Source organism: Pelobates fuscus, chromosome 5, assembly GCF_036172605.1.
Source record: "Pelobates fuscus isolate aPelFus1 chromosome 5, aPelFus1.pri, whole genome shotgun sequence".
NCBI classification, from domain to species: domain Eukaryota; kingdom Metazoa; phylum Chordata; class Amphibia; order Anura; family Pelobatidae; genus Pelobates; species Pelobates fuscus.
The window spans coordinates 311,660,873-311,686,727 of NC_086321.1; the positions used below are offsets into that span (position 1 = coordinate 311,660,873).

A 25,855-nucleotide genomic window follows, 5' to 3' on the forward strand; every position below is an offset into this window, starting at 1 on the left:
CTACTGGGGCCATTTTTAGTGGCCCCCAGACCTTTAAAGCCTAAAAGTTTGCAGTGTGAGCAGGGTTTAGTCAGCTAGTGCCATTTTTAGCAACCCCAGACTGACCAACAAAGTCTGTGTATCGCTGGAAGTCACTGCTGTACAGAGCCCTTTAAATTCATTCACAAATCCGCAGCTGAGAGATTTCGCTCAGCCACGTTTTTTCTTGGATGCAGGCTGCTCAGGTGAGATTGTCTTTTGAAGACGTTTAGGGGCTACCTTATTTATTTTGCCAGTCAAACTTAACAAACAAGCATTTCAAATTATGCCTTAGATTAACCCCTTAAGGACCAAACTTCTGGAATAAAAGGGAATCATGACATGTCACACATGTCATGTGTCCTTAAGGGGTTAAACTTCTGTTTCTGTTTAAGGTCATACATTTATAAGCAAAAAAAAGGGGATGATCTGCTGAACCAATCACAAATAACACAACATAGCGTATAACTGCGTATTAAGGCAAATTGTAGAAATTGCATTCACAAGTGGCCACTCACACTTTTACTGAAGTTTGCAAGCCTTGAATATTTTCCTTTTTCAAAATAGAAATTCCAAATCTTCTGTCTGGGTTAGAATCTCTATAGATGTATTTACATATATGTGATCAAGATATAAAATCATCAGTGTAGTCCCTCTATGTCACCACCAGGGGTCCTACGCGTTTCATCCAACCAAATAGGACTTCTTCAGGGACTTGTGTGGTGTGTGATCAACAGGTATAAATAAACAAACAGTAAACAATTGTTTACCTGTACCTGTTGATCACACACCACACATTCCCTGAGGAAGTCCACACTTTTGTTTTTGCTCCCATTTTTCACGAGCTGAACTCAAAGATCTAAGACTTTTTCTATGTACACAAAAGGCCTATTTTTTTTTTTTTATTTTTTTTTCAAATATTGTTCACAAATCTGTCTAAATCTGTGTTAGTGAGTACTTCTCCTTTGCCAAGATAATCCATCCACCTCACAGGTGTGGCAAATCAAGATGCTGATTATACAGCATGATTATTGCACAGGTGTGCCTTAGACTGGCCACAATAAAAGGCCACTTTTAAAATGTGCAGTTTTATCACACAACACAATGCCACAGATGTCACAAGTTTTGAGGAATGTCCACCAGAGCTGTTGCCCGTGATTTGAATATTCATTTCGCTACCAATTAGCCGTTTCAAAAGACATTTCAGAGAATTCAGCAGTACATCCAAATGGCCTCACAACCACAGACCACATGTAACCACACCAGCCCATGACCACCACATCCAGCATCTTCACCTCCAAGATCGTCTGAGACCAACCACCCGGACAGCTGCTGCAACAATCAGCTTGCATAAACCAAAGAATTTCTGCACAAACTGTCAGCAACCAATTCAGGGAAGCTCATCTGCATGCTCGTCGTCCTCATCGGGGTCTCGACGTGACTGCAGTTCCTCATCATAACCGACTTGAGTGGGCAAATGGTCACATTCAATGGTGTCTGGCAATTAGGAGAGGTGTTCTCTTCACGGATGAATCCCGGTTTTCACTGTATAGGGCAGATGGCAGACAGCATGTATGGTGTCTTGTGGGTGAGCGGTTTGCTGATGTCATCGTTGTGGATCGAGTGGCCCATGGTGGCAGTGGGGTTATGGTATGGGCAGGCATGTGTTATATACAACGAACACAGGTGCATTTTATTGAGGGCATTTTGAATGCGCAGAGATACCGTGACGAGATTGAGGCCCTTTGTTATGCCATTCATCCACGACCATCACTTCATGTTGCAAGGATCTGTGCACAATTCCTTGAAGCTGAAAACACCCCAGTTCTTGCATGGCCAGCATACTCACTGGACTTGTCACCCATTGAGCATGTTTGGGATTCTCTGGATTGGCATATACGACAGCGTGCTCCAGGTCCTGCCAATATCCAGCAACTTCGCACAGCTATTGAAGAGGAGTGGACCAACATTCCACAGGCCACAATCAACAACCTGATCAACTCTATGTGAAGGAGATGTGTTGCACTACGTGAGGCAAATGGTGGTCACACCAGATACTGACTGTTTTTTAACCCCTCCCTCCCCCCATCAGCATCTTGATATGCCACACCTGTGAGGTGGATGGATTATCTTGGCAAAGGATAAGTGCTCGCTAACACAGATTTAGACAGATTTGTGAACAATATTTAGAAGAGAAATAGGCCTTTTGTGTACATAGAAAAAGTCTTAGATCTTTGAGTTAAGCTCATGACAAATGAGGGGCGAAAACAAGTGTTGCGTTTATAATTTTGTTAAGTGCATAATAGATATACTCTTCATGAAAATAAAGTAAATAATATGCATTTTATTATTGGGGGTACATGTAAAAACAGCTTGCAAAAGCTGTAGTTCTCTTGTCTGCTGCCTTTGCAAAGCCTCCCTTTTTGTCCAATCACATACTTTTTATGTAACTCATTGAGAAATCTTTGCAAGGCAGGTGCTCTGAACATTTGCCTGCCTCTTGAGTTCTGCTCCACTGAGCTTGGCAAACGAGAACGTAACAGGATTGGTTGTCAGACAACCATGGGGAAAATACAAGGTTAATTTAGAAAAGTGGCTATTTCTGTTTGTCTTGTGATAGCTGAGTTACAACAGAATACAGTCTCTTAATCAGCAAATAGTTATTATTCACAATTCATACATTATGCTAGACCAATTCCTTTCTCAGATATACACATCCCTGCTGTAGCATCCATCTAATGGCTGACACCCAAAGATGAACTGAGAAACAGAGGAAATCTGGAGGTTTGTCCATCCCAGCATGTCCTGCACAGTTACTACAGGAACAGGCTAAGGGCAAACTGTACATTGTGCACAGCTAGCCTAAGGCTACTGTCCGCATACACCACACTATTGAAATCTGCACTATTTGTGAAATAAAAAGAAGAGGGCACACTCTTTACACATAAAGCATAACAGCACACCAAAGTTCTTTAAGGGTCTGGAGTGTCCTTTTTACATTAAGAAACAATCTATGCACAAATAACAATTATGGACCTGTGAGACGTATGTATACTCGAGGGGGGAGAACTAGCCATAAGCCATGTCATATAAGTTATGGGTTGTTAACTAGTTAGTAAGGGTTTTACAAGAACGTTTAGGACTCTAACTAGGAGTGGTAGTGCTGATGGTAGAATCTAAAGCTGGGTTAGAGTCCCCACAAATTGCCATAATTCCTTGCTGAAGCAAAAACTATTTTTGCAGAATTTTATGTAAAAATATTTCTCTGCTCTGAATTGGCTATGATTTATAATTTGTTGTTAATGGTGCACACATGACTTACATACCTGCCATAAGTATCCTGAATCTGATTATGTAAAGTGAAAGATACTTGTCTGCTAAAGGGATACTGTATTGCTATACTGCATCTAACAGTTCATGTGCGAGCAACATATTACACTTCGAAACCTCTAATCTGCAAGGTGAGATTGCGGTGTTACCCAGAGTAGAGGGAACAGGAGACGGCGAAGGACCGGCAATGGAAGGGTTCAAAGCCATAGGTCCAATTACAGAACTTAAGTTGTCCCAAAAAAAGATAGGTACATAGTGTGAGGACGTGGTACTCATAGTACAGTACAAGTTTAAGTGGAGAGATGAGGTTATTTATGTGCCAGTTTAGCCTTTCATTGCATACTAAAAGAGCTATTACAGCTCTGATCCAACAACTGAAAATTGGATAGAACTCCACTTAAGTAACCTTCTTTTTTTTTTCTTCTTTTCTTTTCTTTAAACAAAAAGGATTTAAAAGTTGCCTCCTTCTTGGTTTGGCTTTTTGGGGGGGGATTTATTTTCTGATACTTTATTTATGCCTAACTTTGACACCAAGTGTTTTAACGATTTATTTTTCCTATAATGTTCTACCATACTTAAACATTGTCCACATCTAGGCTTTCAAGGTTAGTGATTACTAATTAATTGCTAATAAGACTGTCTCTTTTACAATATTGTCTTCTGTTCTACTACCTTCAGAATCACGGAAAGCCAGATTTGCTGTACTTGGTGGACAATACCTGGCAGAAAATCTACACATACACAGACAAACAAACCCTGAGAATACATGCAAACACATGCTTTTCTTTTATGCTACAAAAATAAACAAACAAGATAACCGGATATCAACTACAACAGAAATTGATGGTATAGGCCAGGGGTAGGCAACCTTCGGCTCTACAGATGTTTTGGACTACATCTCCCATAATGCTTTTACAGCCATATTGCTGGCAAAGCATCAAGGGAGATGTAGTCCACAACATCTGTAGAGCCGAAGGTTGCCTACCCCTGGTATAGGCTATAGTGAAACACTTATCTCAATAGATAGTGGTGACCGCTTCCTCCAGGGATATCCCAAAATGTATCCCTTTAACCCCTTAAGGACACATGACGTGTGTGACATGTCATGATTCCCTTTTATTCCAGAAGTTTGGTCCTTAAGGGGTTAAACATAATATAGATGCAACTGAAATAGAGGATATAGCTGTAAATCTACAAAAAATAAAAACATATATAAGTGTAACACTGTATAAATGGTAATTAGTATGTGCTATTGGGTTGCACTCACAGAATGGAGAAAGATGTCATCGCCTTAGGGTGCCTCCCCTGATATAGATGATAGGGCTGATCCAAGACTCCTCCTTTTCATGGCAATAACACTGCAACATGAAGGGCCAGACTCAAGGTGAAAAATATATTCTGATTTAATACAAAAAAATTAAAACAAAATGATAAAACAAAAGAAGTTAAAATATAAACGTATATATATTGGTTCTATACTAGGTCCTACGCGTTTCGTCCAAGAGGACTTCCTCAGGGACCATTAGATAGTCAAAGCAACCAAGTGAGATAAAATCAGCAATACAAAAAATCACAATGGAAAAAAAAATGCAGTATAACCCCTCCTCCCTGAGTCTCTTCTTTTATTTGGCCCATAGTTCCTCTTATTGGTGAGCCAGTGGGTGTTGTCTTGCGTCCCCAGCTGTGTACAATGCTTCCAAATTAATTCTCCCGGTTTCTTCTGATCGGATCACATCTTCTTTTGATGTCACCTCTGGTGCGCCAGTTCCGGCTGGCTCTTTTTGTTGATGCGTGCATTCCACTCGGCAGCCATCTTATGTTCCACCTCCAGTTCGCAAGGCGGTCATAGATAGGATAAGAAAAAAACGATTAAACAAAGTCCAATGGGACTTCATAGATGTTTGAGAAATGCTTGTGGATACCACTCCTGCCATCTATGAAGTCCTATTGGACTTTACTTCATGGTTTTCTTTTTTGCATATGTCATATTTTTGTGCCTATTAGGCTTCCATCACATTGATCCCCTTGTGAGAGAGAGATCCTATCAACAACCGCCTTGCGAACCGGAGGTGGAACACAAGATGGCAGCCGAGTGGAACGCACGCGTCCTCTAAAAGAGCCAGCCGGAACCTTCGCACCAAAAAGATGTGATCCGATCAGAAGAAACCGGGAGAACTAATTTGGAAGCCTTGTACATAGCTAGGGACGCAAAACAACACCCACTGGAACACCAATAAGCGGAACTATGGGCCATTTAAAAGAAGAGACTCAGAGGGAGGAGTTATACTGCTTTTTTTTTCATTGTCATTTTTTTTATTTTTTTTTGTATTGCTGAGCTTATCTCACTTGGAAGTCCTCTTGAAGGAAATGCATATTACTATTATTCTCGCCATTTATATAGCGCCAACAGATTACGTAGAGCTTTACAATATTAAAGGGACACTATAGTCACCTGAGCAAATCGCTTAATGAAGCAGTTTTGGTGTATAGAACATGCCCCTGCAGCCTCACTGCTCAATCCTCTGCCATTTAGGAGTTAAATCCCTTTGTTTATGAACCCTAGTCACACCTCCCTGCATGTGACTTGCACAGCCTTCCATAAACACTTCCTGTAAAGAGAGCCCGATTTAGGCTTTCTTTATTGCAAGTTCTGTTTAATTAAGATTTTCTTATCCCCTGCTATGTAAATAGCTTGCTAGACCCTCCTGTATGTGATTAAAGTTCAATTTAGAGATTGAGATACAATTATTTAAGGTAAATTACATCTGTTTGAAAGTGAAACCAGTTTTTTTTTTTCATGCAGGCTCTGCCGATCATAGCCAGGGGAGGTGTGGCTAGGGCTGCATAAACAGAAACAAAGTGATTTAACTCCTAAATGACAGTGAATTGAGCAGTGAAATTGCAAGGGAATGATCTATACACTAAAACTAGTTTATTTAGCTAAAGTAATTTTGGTGACTATAGTGTATAGCGAGGGGGGATTTAACTATGAATAGGACGATTACAAGAAAACTTACAGGAACGATAGGTTGAAGAGGACCTTGCTCAAACGAGCTAACAGCATAGGATCTAGTATAGCACCAATATATATTCTTTTATATTTTAACTTTTGTTTTATCATTTTGTTTTAATCTTTTGTATTAAAGCAGAATAATATATTCTTCACTTTGAGTCCGGCCCTTCATGCTGCAGTGTTATTGCCAGGAAAGGAGGAGTCTTGGATCAGGAGGCACCCTAAGGCGATGACATCTTTCTCCATTCTGTGAGTGTAACCCAATAGCGCATACTAACTACCATTTATACAGTGTTACACTTTTATATGTTTTTTATTTTTTGTAGATTTACAGCTATATCCTCAATTTCGGTTGCATCTAAACAAGATAACAACCTGTTAGCGTGACTTGTTATCTGGATGAAATTATCTTTTTACCTAAAGGTAAACAATTGGCAGTCCACTTATAAAACATGACCAGTAAGGCTTTTGTATGTCTGAGAAGCCTACTGGCTTAACTATATATAATTTGTTTATCTTTAGTACACGGAGTTAAAAACCTTCCATGTGGGATAAATCGATTGGGGGGAAAATATGTCCAATATTAGAGTATAATATTTGTTTTAAATGTTTTTTATTTTTGTGAACGTTGCGTATAGTCAAGTACTTTACATTTATGACAATTTGAATGTGTTTGCCTACACAGAGGCTTAGCTCAGATGTGGAAAAGCGTTGTACAACGGTAAGCCGTCCAGTGCAACAGGTCAAATCAACGGTTGCAATATAGCGGTAACAAAGTGAACTCTTTACAGTTAACAATCATAAGTTGGCTGGTAACAATGCTGTGAAAGTTAGTAGTAGTAGAAGCTCCTTGAGCATAGGTTGAGCGAGGGCATGTGTTCTTTCAGTATAATATTTGCATAGTAAGCAAACCATGTCAAATTCTTTTATTGTTTCTCTGAAATACCAGCCCAAGTATTCTCTAATACAGAGTATTTGCGATACCTATCCATTTTAGATGAGGAAAGTAGGCTGGAGTAGTCTAGGAAAGCAGACTTGCTGGCAACAGTTCAAATATATATTTAATTCAATCTTACAGGTGTATTTCAAATTTATGGGGGTTTTATTTGTCTTTTAAGGTGGACTCCCTGATGACTTCCTCAATAGCTTAGAAAAAACAGAAGATGGAAAGTTAAAGATTACATTAAAGTATCCTCACTACTTCCCATTAATGAAAAAATGCTTTAATCCTGAGACTCGCAAGAAGGTGGAGTCAGCTTTCAATTCCCGTTGCAAAGAGGTTGGTGGAAATTTTCCTAGTTGCTATGAACTGACCGTTCAATTAAAAAAATAAATCTGATTTCATTATCTGTATTTGTAGGAGAATAACAGAATATTAAAGGAACTTGTACAACTGAGAGAAGAGAAATGCAAATTACTTGGCTTTGAAACCCATGCAGACTTTATTCTGGAGATGAACATGGCAAAAAACGGCAAGACTGTGGCAGGTTTCTTGGGTAAGGACTTTTCACTTTAAGAGACACTGTTGGCACTATAACCATTTAATCTTGAATTGGTTAGTGCTTTTAATCCCCTGGAATAGACCCTCCATTCAGTGTTAACCAATTTTCAAGCAGTTTTAAATTTAGGAGCCATGGCCACCCAGAGCCTAACCCCTACTGGAAGTATGGGTAGAGCAGAGACTGCACACATACCAAGTCATACTAGCAATGGCTGCTGTGACAGGCAGAAAGCTGTCAGCAAACACAGCTGCTCATTGTAGTTCATGCTAACGTTTCCTAGCCTAAGCAGTACAGAGGGGTGGGCTGCTGAAGAGTCTCATTTAGCCTTAAAAAATTAACAAATATTTAATACTGGATGAATTTTATCTGCGGACTCAAACCACTATAGTCACTTCAATGAGTTGTATCCGTTAATGTAAAAATTCTTGCAATGAGTTACACAACTCCATGCCTTTGGGAGATGCTCAAACCCATTGGTTCTTAGTTGCATTACTCTTAAAAACAATAAAACATTAATAGCTTTGGGATTTTTGTCAGAGTCAAGAACTCGAGAAATACTTGAATTTGTTTTGAGAAGCTTTGCTTTTGAACTTTGTTTTTTATGAGCACAATGATAAGTTTCATGCTAATGTTTTTTTAAAGATGACTTGTCCTGGGGGGCGGGGCCGGGCCTCCGGGCCGACTGGATGCTGCCCGCATGGGCTCCAGCAGAAAACCACCATAAACAGCACTGAACATGACCCAAACCCGCTCAAAACAGCAAAACCTGCCGCATATGAAAGGGGGAAAGCTCCGACACACACCCGATACCCGCATACAGCGGACCGCGTGGCGGGCGGGCAGAGAGGACTGAGTCCGGCCTACACGCGACCTCTGAGCACTGGCCGCCATTACATGCAGCATGGCGCCGTAAACTGGCGCAACACAGAGCCAGCCCACCGCGAGGCAGGCATCTCTGGAGTGGGGAGACCCTTGGCCTGGGGCACAGCCCCGTCTCCCCCCCTTGGCCGGCAGGGGATATCCCGGCCACATGATGGAAACATCTTGGCAGGGACCGAGGACCGGCTAAAACACACCCTTGAACGGCCAGAGATGGAGTACGGCACGTGCGGACTTCGGCCCTGCTGAGCGCCAGGTGGACACTGGCAAAGCAGATAAGTGCAGACTGAATACAAGCAGGCACAGAGGGGTCTACCTGCCTTTATGCGGAGGCTTCTGCATGCGGCTCGAGGGGCCCAGACGGCTGCTGCCCCACGGACGGACACCCCGGGTGGACTGCCCCCTGGTAACAGTTCTGGACCATGCATCTGGGTTTGAGGGGGGCCCGGAGAAGGATGTTCCTGGCGCAGTGAGTCCTGTGGGGCTAGAGGGCACCGACCCCCTCCGGTATACCGGTGGCCATGAGGGGGGAGGTACACCGGCTCTAAGTGTGAGGCCTGTACTGGGTGAGACTCGTGGGCCCAGATGTTATCAGGCAGCGCGAGAGATGCCGGGGAGGTGCAGGGGACCGTGGGGGCTGGAACCTTTGGTGGGGGGTCTCCAGGACTGGCCTGGACCCCGAGTGCCCACAGCATCGCGGAGCGCTCCGCGGGGGAACGGGTCCTAGGGAAGGACAGACGGAGGACCGGCATCCTAAAAGACCTCATCGAAACTGTGTGCTGACAGCTTACCGTATTATAATTAGGCTCAACATCAAATACGCTGCCTATGTTGTGGGATCTTGCTACACGGGAAATCCTATGGGACTAACCATGCCAGCTAGCTTGTTTACAAACCTGAAAGCTTACACCGTATTGTGAATTAGCTCAACAACGAACGTGCAGTCTCTACCATGAGACCCTACTGCGCAGCTGAACATTCCAGGACTATTCTTATAAGCAAGCCCACGCGCAAATCTGGACTCTTGAGAAGTTCCACAACTATGCTTAGACATGCATAATGATTACTTAGGGGCTTTTATTCATATTCTTGGTTAATGCTGTTCTAATGCGAACAAGTTTTAGAATTATTATGGTTTCCTGCTTAACGCCGCCCCTGGGGGCCCTCGTTTACTGTTGTTAAATACTGCATGCTAAACTAAGACCAGCTTCGGCTACTGCCTGAGCTATGTAGGCGCACCATCACATGCATTACCGCTACTTCAATGACCCATAAAGCGGTCTCAATACACTGCACTATCCACAGGCTAAGGTAACTGGTAAAGGCCATGCCACCACGAGCGGCGCGACATACAGGCCATCGGATACTCGCTTTAATACACAGTTAACGCTAGCGCTTTTTTTTTTACGCATGGCCATCTGACATTCTGACCGCATAGCCACTGACCGCTGATTTCTGGATATACTGTCCATGCGCAAGCCGCTCGTCGCCATGCAGGCGATATATGCACTGACCACAATCTGCTCACTAGGCCTAACTCACACGACCAACTTTAAAATAAGGCATAGGTACACATACACTATTATTCAGACGTGCCGAACCGTGCCTTACTTCTTCCCTACTCTACCTAGCACATAGATAGCAAGCCAGTCCCTACTTAATACATATCTCTAATGTAATTGCGCACATTTTCACTAACCTCGTTAATTTTTCACTTTCCACTGATTCGATACCTACCAATGCCTCAGCTGAGCAGCTTATCTTTAGGTGCACTACCAATCTGTATCTAATATGTCTCCCACGACAGCATGTCAACCAAGTACCATGTGTAATATGCCTCTGTTGCCTACTATGTCTGTTTCTATTATTAGTTAATCAACTAGCTAATCGAACCACTGTTTAAATACTGAAGCGATGACATTCAATATATGTGTTGGGTTGACAACTAGCGATTATATAGCAAATGTCTCACTGTGGCAACCAGCGATATGTTTTGAGCGTTTTATAATCCTGTTCTCCTGTTATAATCCTATAATTTTAATTCTATAAGCCTGTTATTTAACTTCATTAAGCAAAATTATCATTATTAAGCGATGCAGACACGTTACACATATTTTGCATATGTTGGATTTATACTCTAAGGCTAGCATAACAACCACTTAGTCCATGCCTAGCTAGACTAGAGATATGTCTGACCATCTCACTACTCAGCTTAGGTTATGTTTAATTGTACAGCTTTGCTTGTATAATGATTACACATGTCATGTTTTCCCTCTTTGCCACCCCCCTGAACACCCTCCTCTGACATGTGCATCTCGCTAATTCACTTAACCCAATCGTGAACCTAAACTACTGAAATATTGATATAAAAAAAAAGTGCCTGAATAGCAAATGCCATGACTAGTATTATCAATGTTTACTAACTATCCCTGATGTCACTGTTGTGGCGCACCAAGGCTACTTGTTAACTTTGTGCACGAATAAAATAAAGAATTTAAAAAAAAAAAAGATGACTTGTCCTTAAAATTGAAATTCCGTGGGGGTTATCCCGGTCCGCACTGGAAGCCCAGCTCCCACCCAACCGCCACCGAATCCCATGCATAGCGGACACGTGGCAGAGCCCAGACCACACAAGATGGTGGAGGCCCCTATACAGACATCTCAAAACCCCAGCCAAACGCATGAGACAAACCTCGACTACTTTGACTCCAGGCTGGAGACAATCTTCCAAGCCTTCTGGGACAAGCTGCAGGCAAGTACCACAATCACCCACCACACAGGAGGTATGAAGAGAGGCCCACTGGGGATGGCGGGAAAACTTCCCACGGGTGGGACACTCACCCAGGCGACACAATATGCCATCCACCGTACCCCCAGGCAGGGAACTCACCCGCCGCATAGACCGCAAAAGCAGAAGATTCCTCGCCGCAAGCGGCGCCAAACACCCAGGAGACTTGGTCATACCACCTCTAGAAAGGATCCTGTCATAAGCCCTCAAGTCTGCAATTTCATCAGGTGGGCCCAAAACAAGGCCTGGGGCTGGAAAGCGACCATACCAGGCCCCTGCCCAGCAATACCTCAGGACTACACTCACTTGTTTCCAAGTCTTGGCGTTGGCTGAGCAAGAGCTACTGGGACTAGGACTGACAACACGTTGCCTGCCATGGAGACACCCTATCGACAAGATCCTGACTTAATATTGAGACTCTCGTTTCCCATCCTCGGGCATAAGCTGAAGCAGGCTCACTACCTACGGCAGTGTCACCCTCATGGGACTAAACACGAACAGCAGCTGTTAATGAGGGGACCTCTATACCTAACCCATACATATCGGCCTACTCGTACCTCCTATATGCATGCACACTGTGGCTGTTTGATCTTTATGTTTTATCGTTTTGTATTTTCTATGCTTTCTAGGTGCATCACTTATTCTAATGCTGTATAGATACAAAGCCAGTGGTCTTTACCTTCACAAAATTAATTAATGTCTAGAAAAAACCTTTTAATAACTATCCAAGGCTCAGGGTTTAGACATATATGCAATCTTGAGTAGATCTCTACATAATTCCATGCCCATCTCTATATATGCTTAGAACGTAAGCAGCTCATTAGTGTGAAGGATTTCATGCAAACACCATAACCGAGCTGAACGTTACTATGTACCGTACCTTAAAAGCGCCACTCTTGATCTCTTGACAAACGTGCGTAGTTAGGCTCATATGCCTACTATGTAAATCTTAGCTAGTTAGGCAAAGCCTAATCGTTTTTAATCACCACTATGCACGTTGGAAGCATGGTATGATCCTTGCTTTAAGCTAGTCGACCCCATCGTGACCAACACAATAGACATGCAACGCGAACCTGTACTTAATATATTTAGAAACTCAAAAATGTTTCTATCTTGTTTTACCTAAAAAATGTGCTGTTTATCTCTGCCATGACCAAGTATGCCGTTGAAATGCCTGAAATCGCTGTTGTGGCGCTACATGTTGCTCTGTTATGTTTTCCAATGCACAAGAAAAATAAAGAATTAAAAAAAAAAAAATGTGAATTCCTGTCAGCTAGAACATGGCAGTACTGCTTTGGAAGTTAACCTTAATTTTCCTTTGTACAATGTATAGTGGAACCAGCGCTTATTAGTAATGAAAAAAAAAATGAATATAAATATATCTTATTACTATTAATATAGCTGCTAAACATTCAAATATTCCTTTTCAACATAACATACAAAACAAATTAAGAATGTAGCACTTATGTACAAAGAAATTAATCACCTTTTGGAATTTAGGAGCAAAGTTTCACTGACAAGCCAGCAGGAAAATATCTATAAAAAATAATCACATATAGTATAGATCACACTTGTATGAAATAGTTAATATTATTATATGATGTGCAAACTCACAAACGGAGAGCTATAGACCCAGCTCTGGTTTGGATAGCCTCCGGGTCCATACAGGTGACCCACCCCTTTTTTCGATCTAATTCCGAGGTCTGTGAATAAATAAAAGTACACCCAATTGCGCAGTATAGTTTAAAATATTTCTAAAAAATATAATATGCTTCTTTTATTGTTTAAACCGAACCTGGTTCCTGACACCGTTATATTGAGCGGGGAGTGCAGTCCCGAATCCGCACAATGCTACTAAATTGAGTCAGTGTATTTTGACTCCACACTTGTGAGTACCCATTTGGGAGAAGCATATTATAGTTTTTAGAAATATTTTAAACTATACTGCGCAATTGGGTGTACTTTTATTTATTCACAGACCTCGGAATTATATCGAAAAAAGGGGTGGGTCACCTGTATGGACCCGGAGGCTATCCAAACCAGAGCTGGGTCTATAGCTCTCCGTTTGTGAGTTTGCACATCATATAATAATATTAACTATTTCATACAAGTGTGATCTATACTATATGTGATTATTTTTTATAGATATTTTCCTGCTGGCTTGTCAGTGAAACTTTGCTCCTAAATTCCAAAAGGTGATTAATTTCTTTTGTTTATTTTCCTTTGACCTTATAGTTTATATTTCTTTCCCAGATGAATTATCACAGAAGCTGAAGACTCTTGGAGAGCAGGAGAGGCTTGTCATTTTGGAACTGAAAAGAAAAGAATGTGAAATGCGAGGATTTGAGTTTGATAGTAAGATCAATGCTTGGGACATGCGCTATTACATGAACCAAGTAGAAGAAACCACTTATAGTGTAGACCAAAATCTCCTTAAAGAATATTTTCCTATGGAGGTGGTAACATCTGGCCTTTTGATTATATACCAAGAGCTGCTTGGTCTGACTTTTGAGCTTGAGAAGGGAGCTCATGTTTGGCATGAGGATGTCTCTTTGTTCTCTGTGAGAGATTCAAAAACTGGACGTCTTATGGGAAAGTTCTATTTGGACTTATATCCACGGTAAGAGTTTCTTGTATTAGAATTATGTATATTGAAAGGTGGAATTACTTTCAGTGGTCCGATATATTTTGAGTGCCCAATTTGTTTTCTACTGTGTTTCTAGTTTACTTCACGATTTGTCAAGTTGAATTTGTGTGTACACTTTGACATTGATGGTAAATGTAACTAGATTTGGCATGTCTGTGTAGTTGAATTAGATATTTGTACATTTCAAAAGTCAATTCTTTTTTTAACTAAAACTTTTTTTTTTTTTTAGTGAGGGGAAATATTCCCATGCAGCCTGCTTTGGACTGCAGCCAAATTGTCTTCTTCCAAATGGTACAAGACAGATCTCCATAGCTGCCATGGTAGCTAACTTTACTAAACCCACAGAAAATGCTCCCTCTCTGTTGCAACACGATGAAGTAGAGACCTACTTCCATGAATTTGGACATGTCATGCATCAACTTTGCTCTGAGGTAATTGACATCTGAACTTCATATTTGGATGTTTGTCAGAGTAACAGCTAGAATGACATTATGTTTTATGTGCCACAGGCAGATTTTTCTATATTCAGTGGAACTCATGTGGAGCGGGATTTCGTTGAAGCTCCTTCTCAGATGTTGGAAAACTGGGTGTGGGAGAGAGAACCACTGCAACGAATGTCAAAACATTACAAGAGTGGTTTGCCAATTCCCGATGAGACTTTGGAGAAACTTATGAAGTCTCGTTTAGCTAACACTGGTACAAATTCTAATGTTCTGTTTTTGCAACAAATTAAATGTGTTTGATAATGGGCAGATTATGTATTTAAAAAGATCATAGCTATTAAATTTATCCTCATTTGGAAAGCAAACCACCAAAATTGGGTTCCTCTGCAGTTATGCCCCCTTCAACTTGACAATGACTGGTATCTTTCAACCAATTATTTTTCTCCCAAATCCTTCTAAGAGAGTTGGGAAACATACAGAAGCTGAACACATGCAACTGACTCACCTGCTGGGTTTTTAGTTATTTTAATGAAGAATGTTCACTTGTGTAATTGTCATGTGCTAGTAATTTTGGAAACTAATGAAATCAGATGAAACAGTGTCCCAGGAAATAACTGTAGGTGTGTGCAAGCGAACCTAAGTAGGGGGTAATCTTTACTTTAACAATAGGAGAAATACATAAATGTCCAGGAGATATAAAGTATAAAAGTTATAAAGATTCACTGCAGCTGAGATTTACACTGATTCTTTGCAACATTTTTTTCTGGTAGCAGTTTGGGTTGATACACTGTTACACTGGACATATTTGAGTCAATACAGTTTATCCATAATAGTGGTGCTTATCTATAGGGTTTTCCATTGCCATTTACCACACAGGTTTACTGTAGTTGATATACAAACTTAATCAGGCTCTCTAACTCCCACCCCTATCATTCTCAGCTAATGGCCCATCCAGTCCACTATAGCGTCTCCCCCTACTGGTCATTAAACAGAGCCTTCATTATTTTTTTTGTGTGGCTCTTTTTAATGGGCTAATGCTATGTTATTTTAAAGATGACTTGTCCTTAAAATTTTCTCTAAATATTCAATAAAATGTATCTAATTGTATATATTTCTAGTTCTTTATTAGTTTTATAATTCTCAAGGAACCTCTTTGTGTCCGTTGAATTTTATATCCTCTGGGCATTTATGTACTTCAACTAATGAAATCAAGCAAGTATTTAGGTCTGTTTCACAAATGAGACTTCTATATATGCTATAAGTGAGTTATAGTTTTGTTATTTTCTTGTCTCTTGGCAAGCAGGTGGAAAAAATTACAAATGGCTATTATAAAAGTGGCATCTGACATTGGCATTTTCATGATAAAATGCTTTGCCTATATTGGGTGTCCCTTTAAGTAAAGCTTTGTATTACTTGATATGTTATATTTTTTGTTTGTTAATATTGTTATTGCACTTTTTAATTCAATTTTCTCTTTATATATTTTCATTCGTTCCATTTACTAGGTCTTCTTAATCTCCGTCAGATAGTTCTTGCCAAGATAGACCAAGTGCTGCACACGCAGCATGGTGTGGATCCTGTTGAGGAATATTGCAGGCTGTCCAAGGAGATCCTCGGTGTCCCTGCTACTCCAGGTAAATATTTCAATAAAAAGTGTATGTAATCATTCTTTCTAAGATACAAACTTTAAGGTGTGTTTTCCTCCCCCTTCTTTTTTTTTTTTTTTTGAAAGGTTTACAATGAAATATAAACAATTGAAATTGATGAGCAAAGAGATTGTTGTGACATTTCTCTGCATGCACAAATCATTTAGATAAGGCCTGCTTATTCTTCTTTTAGAGTTCGATTTTGTTGTGAGGCATACAACTACTACTAATCGATACATTTTTATATAATTTTTTCCCCCCCATTCTTTACATCCATTTGCCTTTATTGTATTAAAGGAACAAATATGCCAGCCACATTTGGCCATCTTGCTGGAGGATATGATGCACAGTACTATGGCTATTTATGGAGTGAGGTGTATTCTATGGACATGTTTTACACACGGTTTAAACAGGAAGGCATAATGTGCAAAGAGGTGAGTTGTTTTTTTTTTAGGTGAGACTTTTCAGATTTGGTACTTGACTTTAATTAAATGATTCATCTATTATATATACACACTTATGTCTGCTGTATAAATAGGTCGAGATAAAGGACCACTATAGTGCCAGGATAACACATTTCCTTGCACTATAGGGTCTTTAGGTCCCCCACACCTTCAGGATCCCACTTCCGCTGGGATCAAGGGGCTAAACTCTTACCTTTCTCCAGCGGCCGAGCTCCCTCGGCGCTGGGGAACTCTCCTCCCTCTTCCGACGTCAGCTCTGAATGTGCATGTGTGGCAAGAGCCGCGCGCGCATTCAATCAGTTCGTAGGAGAGCATTTCTTAATGCTTTCCTATGGACGTCAGCATCTTCTTACTGTGATTTTCACAGTGAGAAGCGCGGAAGCGCCTCTATCAGCTGTCAGCGAGACAGCCACTAGAGGCTGGGTTAATCCTAGTGTAAACCTAGCATTTTCTCTGAAACTGCTATGTTTACAGCTGCAGGGTTAACCCTAGATGGACCTGGCACCCAGACCACTTCATTGAGCTGAAGTGGTCTGGGTGCCTATAGTGGTCCTTTAATTATTAGTGAACATGTTGTTAATTTTCATACATTCAAGGTGGAGTGTCTTTCTTTTATATCTATAGACAGTTATTAGGCGTATATCATCCTAAAATAGAATGCAAAACGGCAAACAATAGTGCAATATTGTCAGTTTTACAAAATCTAGTGCAAAAAGGTGGGTGGAAATACACTCACAAGTGTGGAGCCAATGGATAAGGCTCAAACTTCCAGCTTTGTGGGATATAAAGGTTCCCACTTCCTTCTTTGTATTTGTAGATGGTTCCTGGTAATCAATTGTTCTCTCAGATATGAGTATGAATATAAAGTGCTTTATTCCTAATAAAGTGCACAAAAAACAATAAAAGTATAAATGTAAAATTCAAAATATAAAATCAAAACCTTACAGTTTAAAAGTTAAGTCCTTTATAAGGTGTCTGTAAGTCCTTTGTAGTGCAAAACGTGTTTTGCCTCTCTAGGAGGCTTCCTCAGTTGCTGCTGTGTTGTTCTGTCTGTGGGTTTTCTTGTAAATGGTTCACAATTGGCGGTTTTCAGGTGACGTCTATTCGTGTTCCACTTCCGGTTCCAGGTTTTGCATTCCATTGGTGGGGCTCTTCTGACTCGAGTGCTTGTTCATTTCCTTCCATGCGTTTCACTGCGATCGTGGGATTTCAGTTGTCTTTATTTCCTTATTCAGTCTATTTGGAACGCATAGCTATGCATTCTGTTAATTTGGGCAGTTCATTTTCAGTCCAATAGGTGCCGTGTGGAGACAAAGGGGCATACAAAAACAAAGAGATATTACAGTACCAATATTCAAAAGTATAATATTAATGGTTATAAAATATGTATACATAAAAAATAAAAAAAGATATACCGTCTATAGATATAAAAAGAAAGACACTCCACCTTGTATGTATTAATATTTCAGTTTTTTGTGAGATTTAAGGGAAACTCACTAAGGTGTTAGAGTATCTAATATTACGCAAATTACTCATTGGGATCCTGTATCTATTCATAATTGAATGTTGTTAATTTGACTTCAAACCAAATAATGAAATATATATGTTTTGTATTAAATGTCATAAAATGGCAAAATATACAGTTATGCCATCTTAAGAAAGAGCTCTTCATTTAAAAAATGTGAGATGTCAGTGAAGTGCTTGCCTGAACAGTACCAAAGCTAAGAACTTGCTTGGGACCTGAATAGAATCCCACTTAAAGGCAAGCTGTTTCAGATGTCCATTCTTGATGTTCTTTTGCAATCTGTATTACTTTTTTTGCAAATAAATGTCTCCCTTAGGTAAAATGTTAATCCAGCTGTTGACTCCTTGCTCTCCGTGTCTAGAAGCGTAGCATATCTTGGGTTGCTATATCTCTTGTGCAGAAAGCTTGCTGCTATCTTGATTATGGACTGCCCTTTCAAATAAACACTATAGCGTTGGGAATACAAAACTGTATTCCGATCACTATTGTATGCCCCTATTCCCAGCTTAATAGGAGCACCCTCCCTACCCCGGTAAGCAAAAAAAATGGTTAAAGTGCAGAGCAGATTAGACATTCCCCATAAGATAAGCATTTGAATCAGTGCTTCTCTGTGGGGATTTTGAAGGCGCTGTTAAACTCCATGAAAATGCAGGAAGTGCCTGTAGTATGAAACTGCAATGTTTTACATTGCAGGATTAAGAGGACAGGGCCACTGCACCCAGACCACTTCAATGATATGAAGTGGTTCGAGTGCTAACATTGTCCCTTTAAGATTCATATTTAAATGTCTTGGGTTCACTCTATAAAATAATTGCAAAAGTAAGCGAAAACTAGTTTGAGACCTGAACAGGGGTACAGCGTGAGTTCTTTCTCAGATTTTTTTTTTTTCTTCAGGTGGGTGCAGATTATAGGAACTATATTCTGAAACCAGGTGGGTCTCTTGATGCCTCAGAAATGCTTCGTAACTTTCTTGGCCGTGACCCGAAGCAGGATGCGTTCCTCCAAAGCAAAGGATTGACTAACCAGCATTCTTCTGTGCCCTCTGCCTGTTAAATCACTAAATCAAGCTGATGTTTTTGAGCTCATATCTGAAACAATTACTATTAAAGCCTGCTTTGCATAAAATATATAAGCATTCAACTGGAGTCTAATAATGGTTTTATGTCTTTATTAGGAAATCAGAATTGCAGCTGTATACTTACCAGATATATTATGAAAACATTTACTAGCTGAGACATAGCACCTTTAAATAATTAGGTTCTTCAGATAGCAAAGTACTCTCCTAATTTTCTGTTTTATTGCAGAACTTGCGAGCCACGTAAGATGTTTATATTCTGCGTACAATGTACCCAGGGCAATAATGCTAAAATAAATAAATAGAAACTTGATGTGCTAATGGCAATATTTATTTGCACGTAACATTTTTATAAAAATAACAGGTTCAATTGTATTGTATTGTTTTAGATTTATTTATTTTTATTTCTATTTATTTCTAGCTATGAGTAGCATGAGTATAATGTAGAAGCTAAACCACTACCAGGTACAACCTGCAGGGGGAGATCTGTAATTCAGTATTCTCCAGGTGATCACTATTAAGATATCTATAGTGCCAACATAATCCACAGCACTTTGCAAAATCGAAATGGTAAAATAAAATGGCAGGTAGTTCACAAGCAAAATAAAGTCACCAGAAGCAAGTTGCAAAAACGATCTTACTCAAAAGATATTCCAATCTAGTTTGTATGCATGCCTCAGGAGAAAATGTAAATCATCTAATCCTGGTTAAAGGGATTCTCTAGTGTCAGGAAACCAGGTCCCTATAGTGCCCCCCCCCCCATCCCACGTCGCTGAAGGGGTTAAAACCCCTTCAGTCACTTAACTGAATCCAGCGCCGATGTCCCCCGTAGGAAAGCATTATTCAACGCCCATGCTCCTCCGACGCCTGCGGGTGGGGAAGTCCTAATGCGCATGCGTGGCAATGGCCGCTTTTGCATTAGGGTTTTCCCGTAGGAAAGAATTATTCAATGCTTTCCTATGGAGATTCCTGTGACGCTGGAAGTCCTCATGCATATCGTGAGGACGTCCAGCGGCGTCTGGATGACCAAAAGTCGTTTAAGCACCTGGAAGGACTTAACCCTGCAAGGTAATTATTGCAGTTTCTCAGAAACTGCAATAATTACCACTGTAGGGTTAAGGGACATGGGACATTGCACCCAGACCACTTCAATGAGCTGAAGTGGTCTAGGTGCCTACAGTGTCCCTTTAATATTGAAGACAATTTTGAATGTAATGTTGGCCTGCTGCACTGTCTATACTTGGCAAGATACAGCAGACCATGCTCCAATACACATTCTGCAATCATTTTGATCGTGATAATTACAGAAAATGAAGACACCAGAGAAAGGTTAATCACTAAAGTGAGAATTTAAAGTGAATTCCAAACTTAGTCAGAGTAGCTGAACACAAAGCATAGCTGACAGAGATTTTTTCAGTTCAGCTATTTTAAAGGGACACTATAGTCACCTGAACAACTACAGCTTAATGTAGTTGTTCAGGTATTATCTATAGCTCCCTGCAGGCAATCTGATGTAAACACTGTATTTTCAGTGAAAATACAGTGTTTACATTGATTGATAGGAATACCTCCAGTGGCCGTCACTCAGACGGCCACCAGAGGGACTTCCTATCATGCAGGGCCCTAAAAAGTGTTCAGGAGACGTGTTCAGGAGAGAGAAGGCACTGTGTGCGCGCCTTCTCTCTCCAGCCTGTCAGCGGCGGGGGGGCGGGCAAAGACTGCGAGCTGAGCTGTCACTCAGCTCAGCTTGCGGCCGCGCGCATGCGCGGTAGTGCGCTCAGCACTTTAGAGGGCGGCACGAATGCCGCCCTCTGAAGTATGTGCGCATGTGTGGCGAAGCCGCGCATGCGCACAAGGGAGCAATGACACTTCCAAATGGAAGCGTCTGATTGCTCCCTGCTCGCGCTGCCTCTCGGGAGAGTCCCTTTAACTTTAAATTTTAAATTCACCTTGAATTTTCACTTTAGTGAATAACCCTGACAATGCCAAGACCTACATGGCATGACACATGCACCCTCACATTCACCAACAGACACACTAACTGACACACGTATTCACTGACAGATACACACACTCACTCGGTGTCAGACACACACTGTGACACACATATACTCACTTACAGACACACACTGAGAAATACACACTTACTGAGAAACAGTGTCACACACACATTCGCTAACAGACATACACATTGACTGACATACACACTCTCCGTGACAGACACGCATTCACACACTAACAGACATACACACTCTCACTGACAGTCTTTGACATATACACACTCACTAACAAACACACACACTCTCCCTGGCACTAACACTCACTAACAGACACACACACACACTCTCTCACTTACAAACACGCACACTCACCATTTATTTTTTTATTTGCTTACATTTTGGTGGATTCTTCCCTGGGTGTCCAGTGGGGCTGGCAAGTCAATGGGTGGTCTGGCGGGTGGGCGAAAAGTAGGAGCACAGTTCAGACAGGCAGCGAGGGAGCTCTGACCCTCCTGCTCAGCTCCCTTGCATGCCTATTAGTGATGCTGAAGTGATGTCATATTCCGGCTCAGGCATCACTGCGGTGCGCTTGAGAGCTGAGGGGAGAGTGCTCCGTCACCACCTGCTTCTCACATCAGCGGATGCCTCGGGGGATGCCCTAAAATGGCTAGCCGGCCAGCTCTCCAGGACAAGAGGCTGACATGGCATTTGGGGGTGGGTGCCATTTTTTTTTTTTTTTGCTGCCACTCCCCAAAAGTGCAGTGCAAGGCAAATGCCTTGTCAGCCTCGCAGTAAATACAGCGCTGCTACCCACTGTGAACCTCTTCTCTGCCAGGCAATCTCACTACTCACTGTTAACCTCTTCCCATCCAGTCCCTGTTAATCAACCTCCCTATATAGAGCTATAGAGAGAGAGAGAGATAGTGGGACTGATAGAGACATAGAGGGAGAGAGAGAGTGTTGTACTCCTTGTCTGCTTCAGAGATGAGGCTTAGTAGTTTCATACAACTGTCTTTATTGCTGCACTGTTACTGATTTGAATTCAGGGGTAAACAACCTATACATTACTGCTTCACACGCTGACTGACTGAAAGGTATAACAAAAAGAACCAACAATAACAAACCATGGAAACACAGTTCATTCACAGGAATCGGAACAATATCACTGAAGCAGAAGACCAGTCTTCCGAAAAAAGTTGTGGTGACAATGCTCATCACAGATGTTTCCAGTTTTGTGGGATTACCGATTGAAGTATCGTATTCGTTCTTGAATTTGTAAGCCGTATGGTGAGTGGTGGTTTGGACGGCCACCAACAGGCAGTGTGTTGAGGGTGTCAGGACCAGAAGAAAGGGGGATTGGCAGAGCCAAAGTGGGTAAAATGAGGAGAGGTGCATGGGGAACCTCTGACCCAGGGTCTTAGGCCACCAGAGGAGGTGAGTCCAAGTTTTCAGAGTCAACCCAAACTTCATTCCAGATGTCTTCTGTCACTTTGGATTTGGACTCTGGAAGCTTTGGGACCAGGGATGTCGTCAAGGATGCTGGGAACAGGACCACAGTTGGTCTACATGTCATCTGATAATGGATCAATTTTACAGGCAGACTCTGTACATCTTGGGTCCCAAATATTCCACAATTGTGGCAGGAAGCCACTGAGTTTTATAAGATCAAATCCAGGCTTCTTGGTGGACTACAAAAATGGGAGACTCTTTGCACATGACCATCTTCTCTTGGTAATGCAATACATGTTCATGGACAGTCTCAGGACGAAGCACGTAAAAAGCAGTCCATAGCCATCTTCCTAGTAGAAGCTTAGCTGGTGTTGTACCAGTGGTAGCATGTGGTGTTGTTCTATAAGCAAAAAAGAGTAGAGTCCAACTCCTGAGGAAATATGGACCTCTGGCTTGTTGAAGCCACTGTGGCCTTGAAGTAATTTTTTGAAAGTCTGTACAAACCGCTCTGCTTGACCATTGGTCGCCGGTTGGTAAGGTGCGGTTAACTTGTGCTTGATATTATGAACAGTAGTATAACTCTGGAACTCATGGTTCGTGAAATGGGCACTATTATCTGTGACAATCTCCCTGGAGTACCTAAATTTGGCAAAAACGTGCAATAAAATGGCAATTATTGATTTTGCAGTTGGCTGAGTAATTGGAATGACCATTTTGAGTGGGCATCAATTATAATCAAGAATGTTTACCCTCTTATGAGACCTGCAAAATTCAAGTGAAGGCAAAGCCATGGAAATGTGGGCCAAGTCCAGGGCTGAATACATCCTTGTGGAGGGACAGTTTGTGCACATCACACACAAGCATTGACATATTCTGTGATATTGGCATCTAAGTTTTGCCACAACACATAAGCGCATGCTTTCTGTTTCATCTTTGTGGCACTGGGGTGACCAGTATATAACAAGTCTAAGAAATGTCTCTGGAGTGTTTCTGGAATGATCAGTCTCCCCATAAGACACAATTGTGATTTCATAGCCAATTCCATGCGCTTTTGGCAATAGAGTTTGTAATCCTGTTATGGTCGCTGGCCAGCCGTTTTGTGTAAATGAAAGCACTCTGTTCAGAAAAGTATCCTTCACTGGGCTGCTATCTCTCTGGAAGTAAAGAGGTGTGTTGTGGTGTACCTACAACCCATGACAGATAGAGCTGAGTCTGGAAGCATTTCTTTTAGCCGGGATATTGCATCCACATTGGCATTTGTATCATGATTCAATACTGTATGCTGCAGTTGTTTGGGAGATCCCCTTGTCAGGGTTAAAAATCTGAAGAATAATATGGTAAATAGAGATGTCCCGAACGGTTCGCTGGTGAACCGCCCCCTATTCTTCATCATTGAGTAAACTTTGACCCTGTACATCACAGTCAGCAGACACATTCCAGCCAATCAGCAGCAGACCCTCCCTCCCAGAATTTCCCCCTCCCCATCAAAGGTGGACAGCATCTCCTGGACAGCATCCATTTTAGATTCATTTGAAGCTGCATACATTTTTTTTTAATTTATTTATTTAGTTTTTTTTTATTCTTTATTTTTGTAGTGCATGGAGGTATAACAAATGAGCATGTGGTACCCTAACGGCATTCCTCATGCTTTTCAAGTAACAATTGTAACAATAGGGTATATGTTAATACCCTAGTCTGCGCGGAGCCCTCCATGGGTGAAGATGGATTAATTTTTTGCGCTCTGGTTTTTTATTGTATTTTTAAGTTCGACGGGTATGATGGCTTTTTATTTGCCCTTTTTTGGGGCTGAAAAATTAAGATTTTAGAAAAAAGAAGACGTTGAATAGTAAGTTGAATTTTACTTTACAGGGTAGTAATTTTATTCCCCCTCACTATTTTTTAGGGTGAGGGGGGTAGGTAGGGGCTTTTTTGTTTGGGTGGGGGGGTGGGTGACTAGGGGCTTGGGGACCCCTAGTCACCTTTGATGGGGAGGGGGAAATTAATTTAGGGCCCCCACCCGCCGCTCATGGGTGGGGGCCGGGGGGGACAGTAGGTCCCCCCCTTATTGTTTTTTAGGGCCCCCACCCACCGCGCAGGGGTGGGGGCCGGGGGGGAGGACAGTAGGTCCCCACCTTATTGTAACTTAGGGCCCCTACCCGCCGCGCAGGGGTGGGGGGCGGGGGGGAGGAAAGTAGGTTTCCCCCCCATTATTCTTTTATCGGGCCCCAACCCGCAGCTCAGGAGCCATGTTACTCTGTATATAGAGGGAGCCATGTTTACACGGTATATAGAGGGGAGCCATGTTACTCTGTATATAGAGAGGAGCCATGTTTACACTGTATATAGAGGGAGCCATGTTACTCTGTATATAGAGGGAGCCATGTTACTCTGTATATAGAGGGAGCCATGTTACTCTGTATATAGAGGGGAGCCATGTTACACTGTATATAGAGGGAGCCATGTTAATCTGTATATAGAGGAAGCCATGTTTACACGGTATATAGAGGGGAGCCATGTTACTCTGTATATAGAGAGGAGCCATGTTTACACTGTATATAGAGGGAGCCATGTTACTATCTGAGGTGGTTAACTATGATTGGCCCTGGCATGTTTGTTAGTCTGGCCTGCATGGTTGTCTGGCATGAATAAAAGTAGCATGTTTCAACTATATTAGTAGTTAGACTAGTTGCACTAAAACATGGAAGACATCCTAGTATGATCAACCGCTCTCAGAAACTATGCATTGCGACATGTATATGATGTGGAAAGGTTAACTGTTATGACTGTCTATAGACGAAGTGGCTTTAGCTGCACCTTAAGGATCACCAGTCCGTGGGTGCTGTATCTCTGCAACTGCTATTCAGGAGCCATAGATTGCCGGGTATTGTTGCCAATGCTATTCAGGAGCCATAGATTGCCGGGTATTGTTGCCAATGCTATTCAGGAGCCATAGATTGCCGGGTATTGTTGCCAATGCTATTAGGTGGGTGAGTCCTGTAGCCTCCTGGACTGTTTGCGGTTGTTTGCAGTGCGTTAAACTGGGAGTTTGGTCTGTCACTGTGAACCCTTACACTAT

At 41.6% G+C, this 25,855-nt stretch overlaps 1 protein-coding gene across 1 annotated transcript in view; it reads left to right on the forward strand.

Moving 5' to 3' along the window:
* THOP1 (thimet oligopeptidase 1) overlaps positions 1-19,512 on the forward strand; it is a 54,282-nt gene extending 34,770 nt beyond the window's left edge. The window contains exons 6-13 of the mRNA XM_063455511.1: positions 7,480-7,640; positions 7,722-7,857; positions 13,784-14,150; positions 14,407-14,608; positions 14,687-14,873; positions 16,126-16,254; positions 16,564-16,700; positions 19,150-19,512. Of these exons, the coding sequence (XP_063311581.1) occupies positions 7,480-7,640; positions 7,722-7,857; positions 13,784-14,150; positions 14,407-14,608; positions 14,687-14,873; positions 16,126-16,254; positions 16,564-16,700; positions 19,150-19,308 (1,478 nt within the window). The 3' untranslated portion in view covers positions 19,309-19,512. The remainder of the gene's footprint in view (positions 1-7,479; positions 7,641-7,721; positions 7,858-13,783; positions 14,151-14,406; positions 14,609-14,686; positions 14,874-16,125; positions 16,255-16,563; positions 16,701-19,149) is intronic.
* Positions 19,513-25,855: the final 6,343 nt, after the last annotated feature.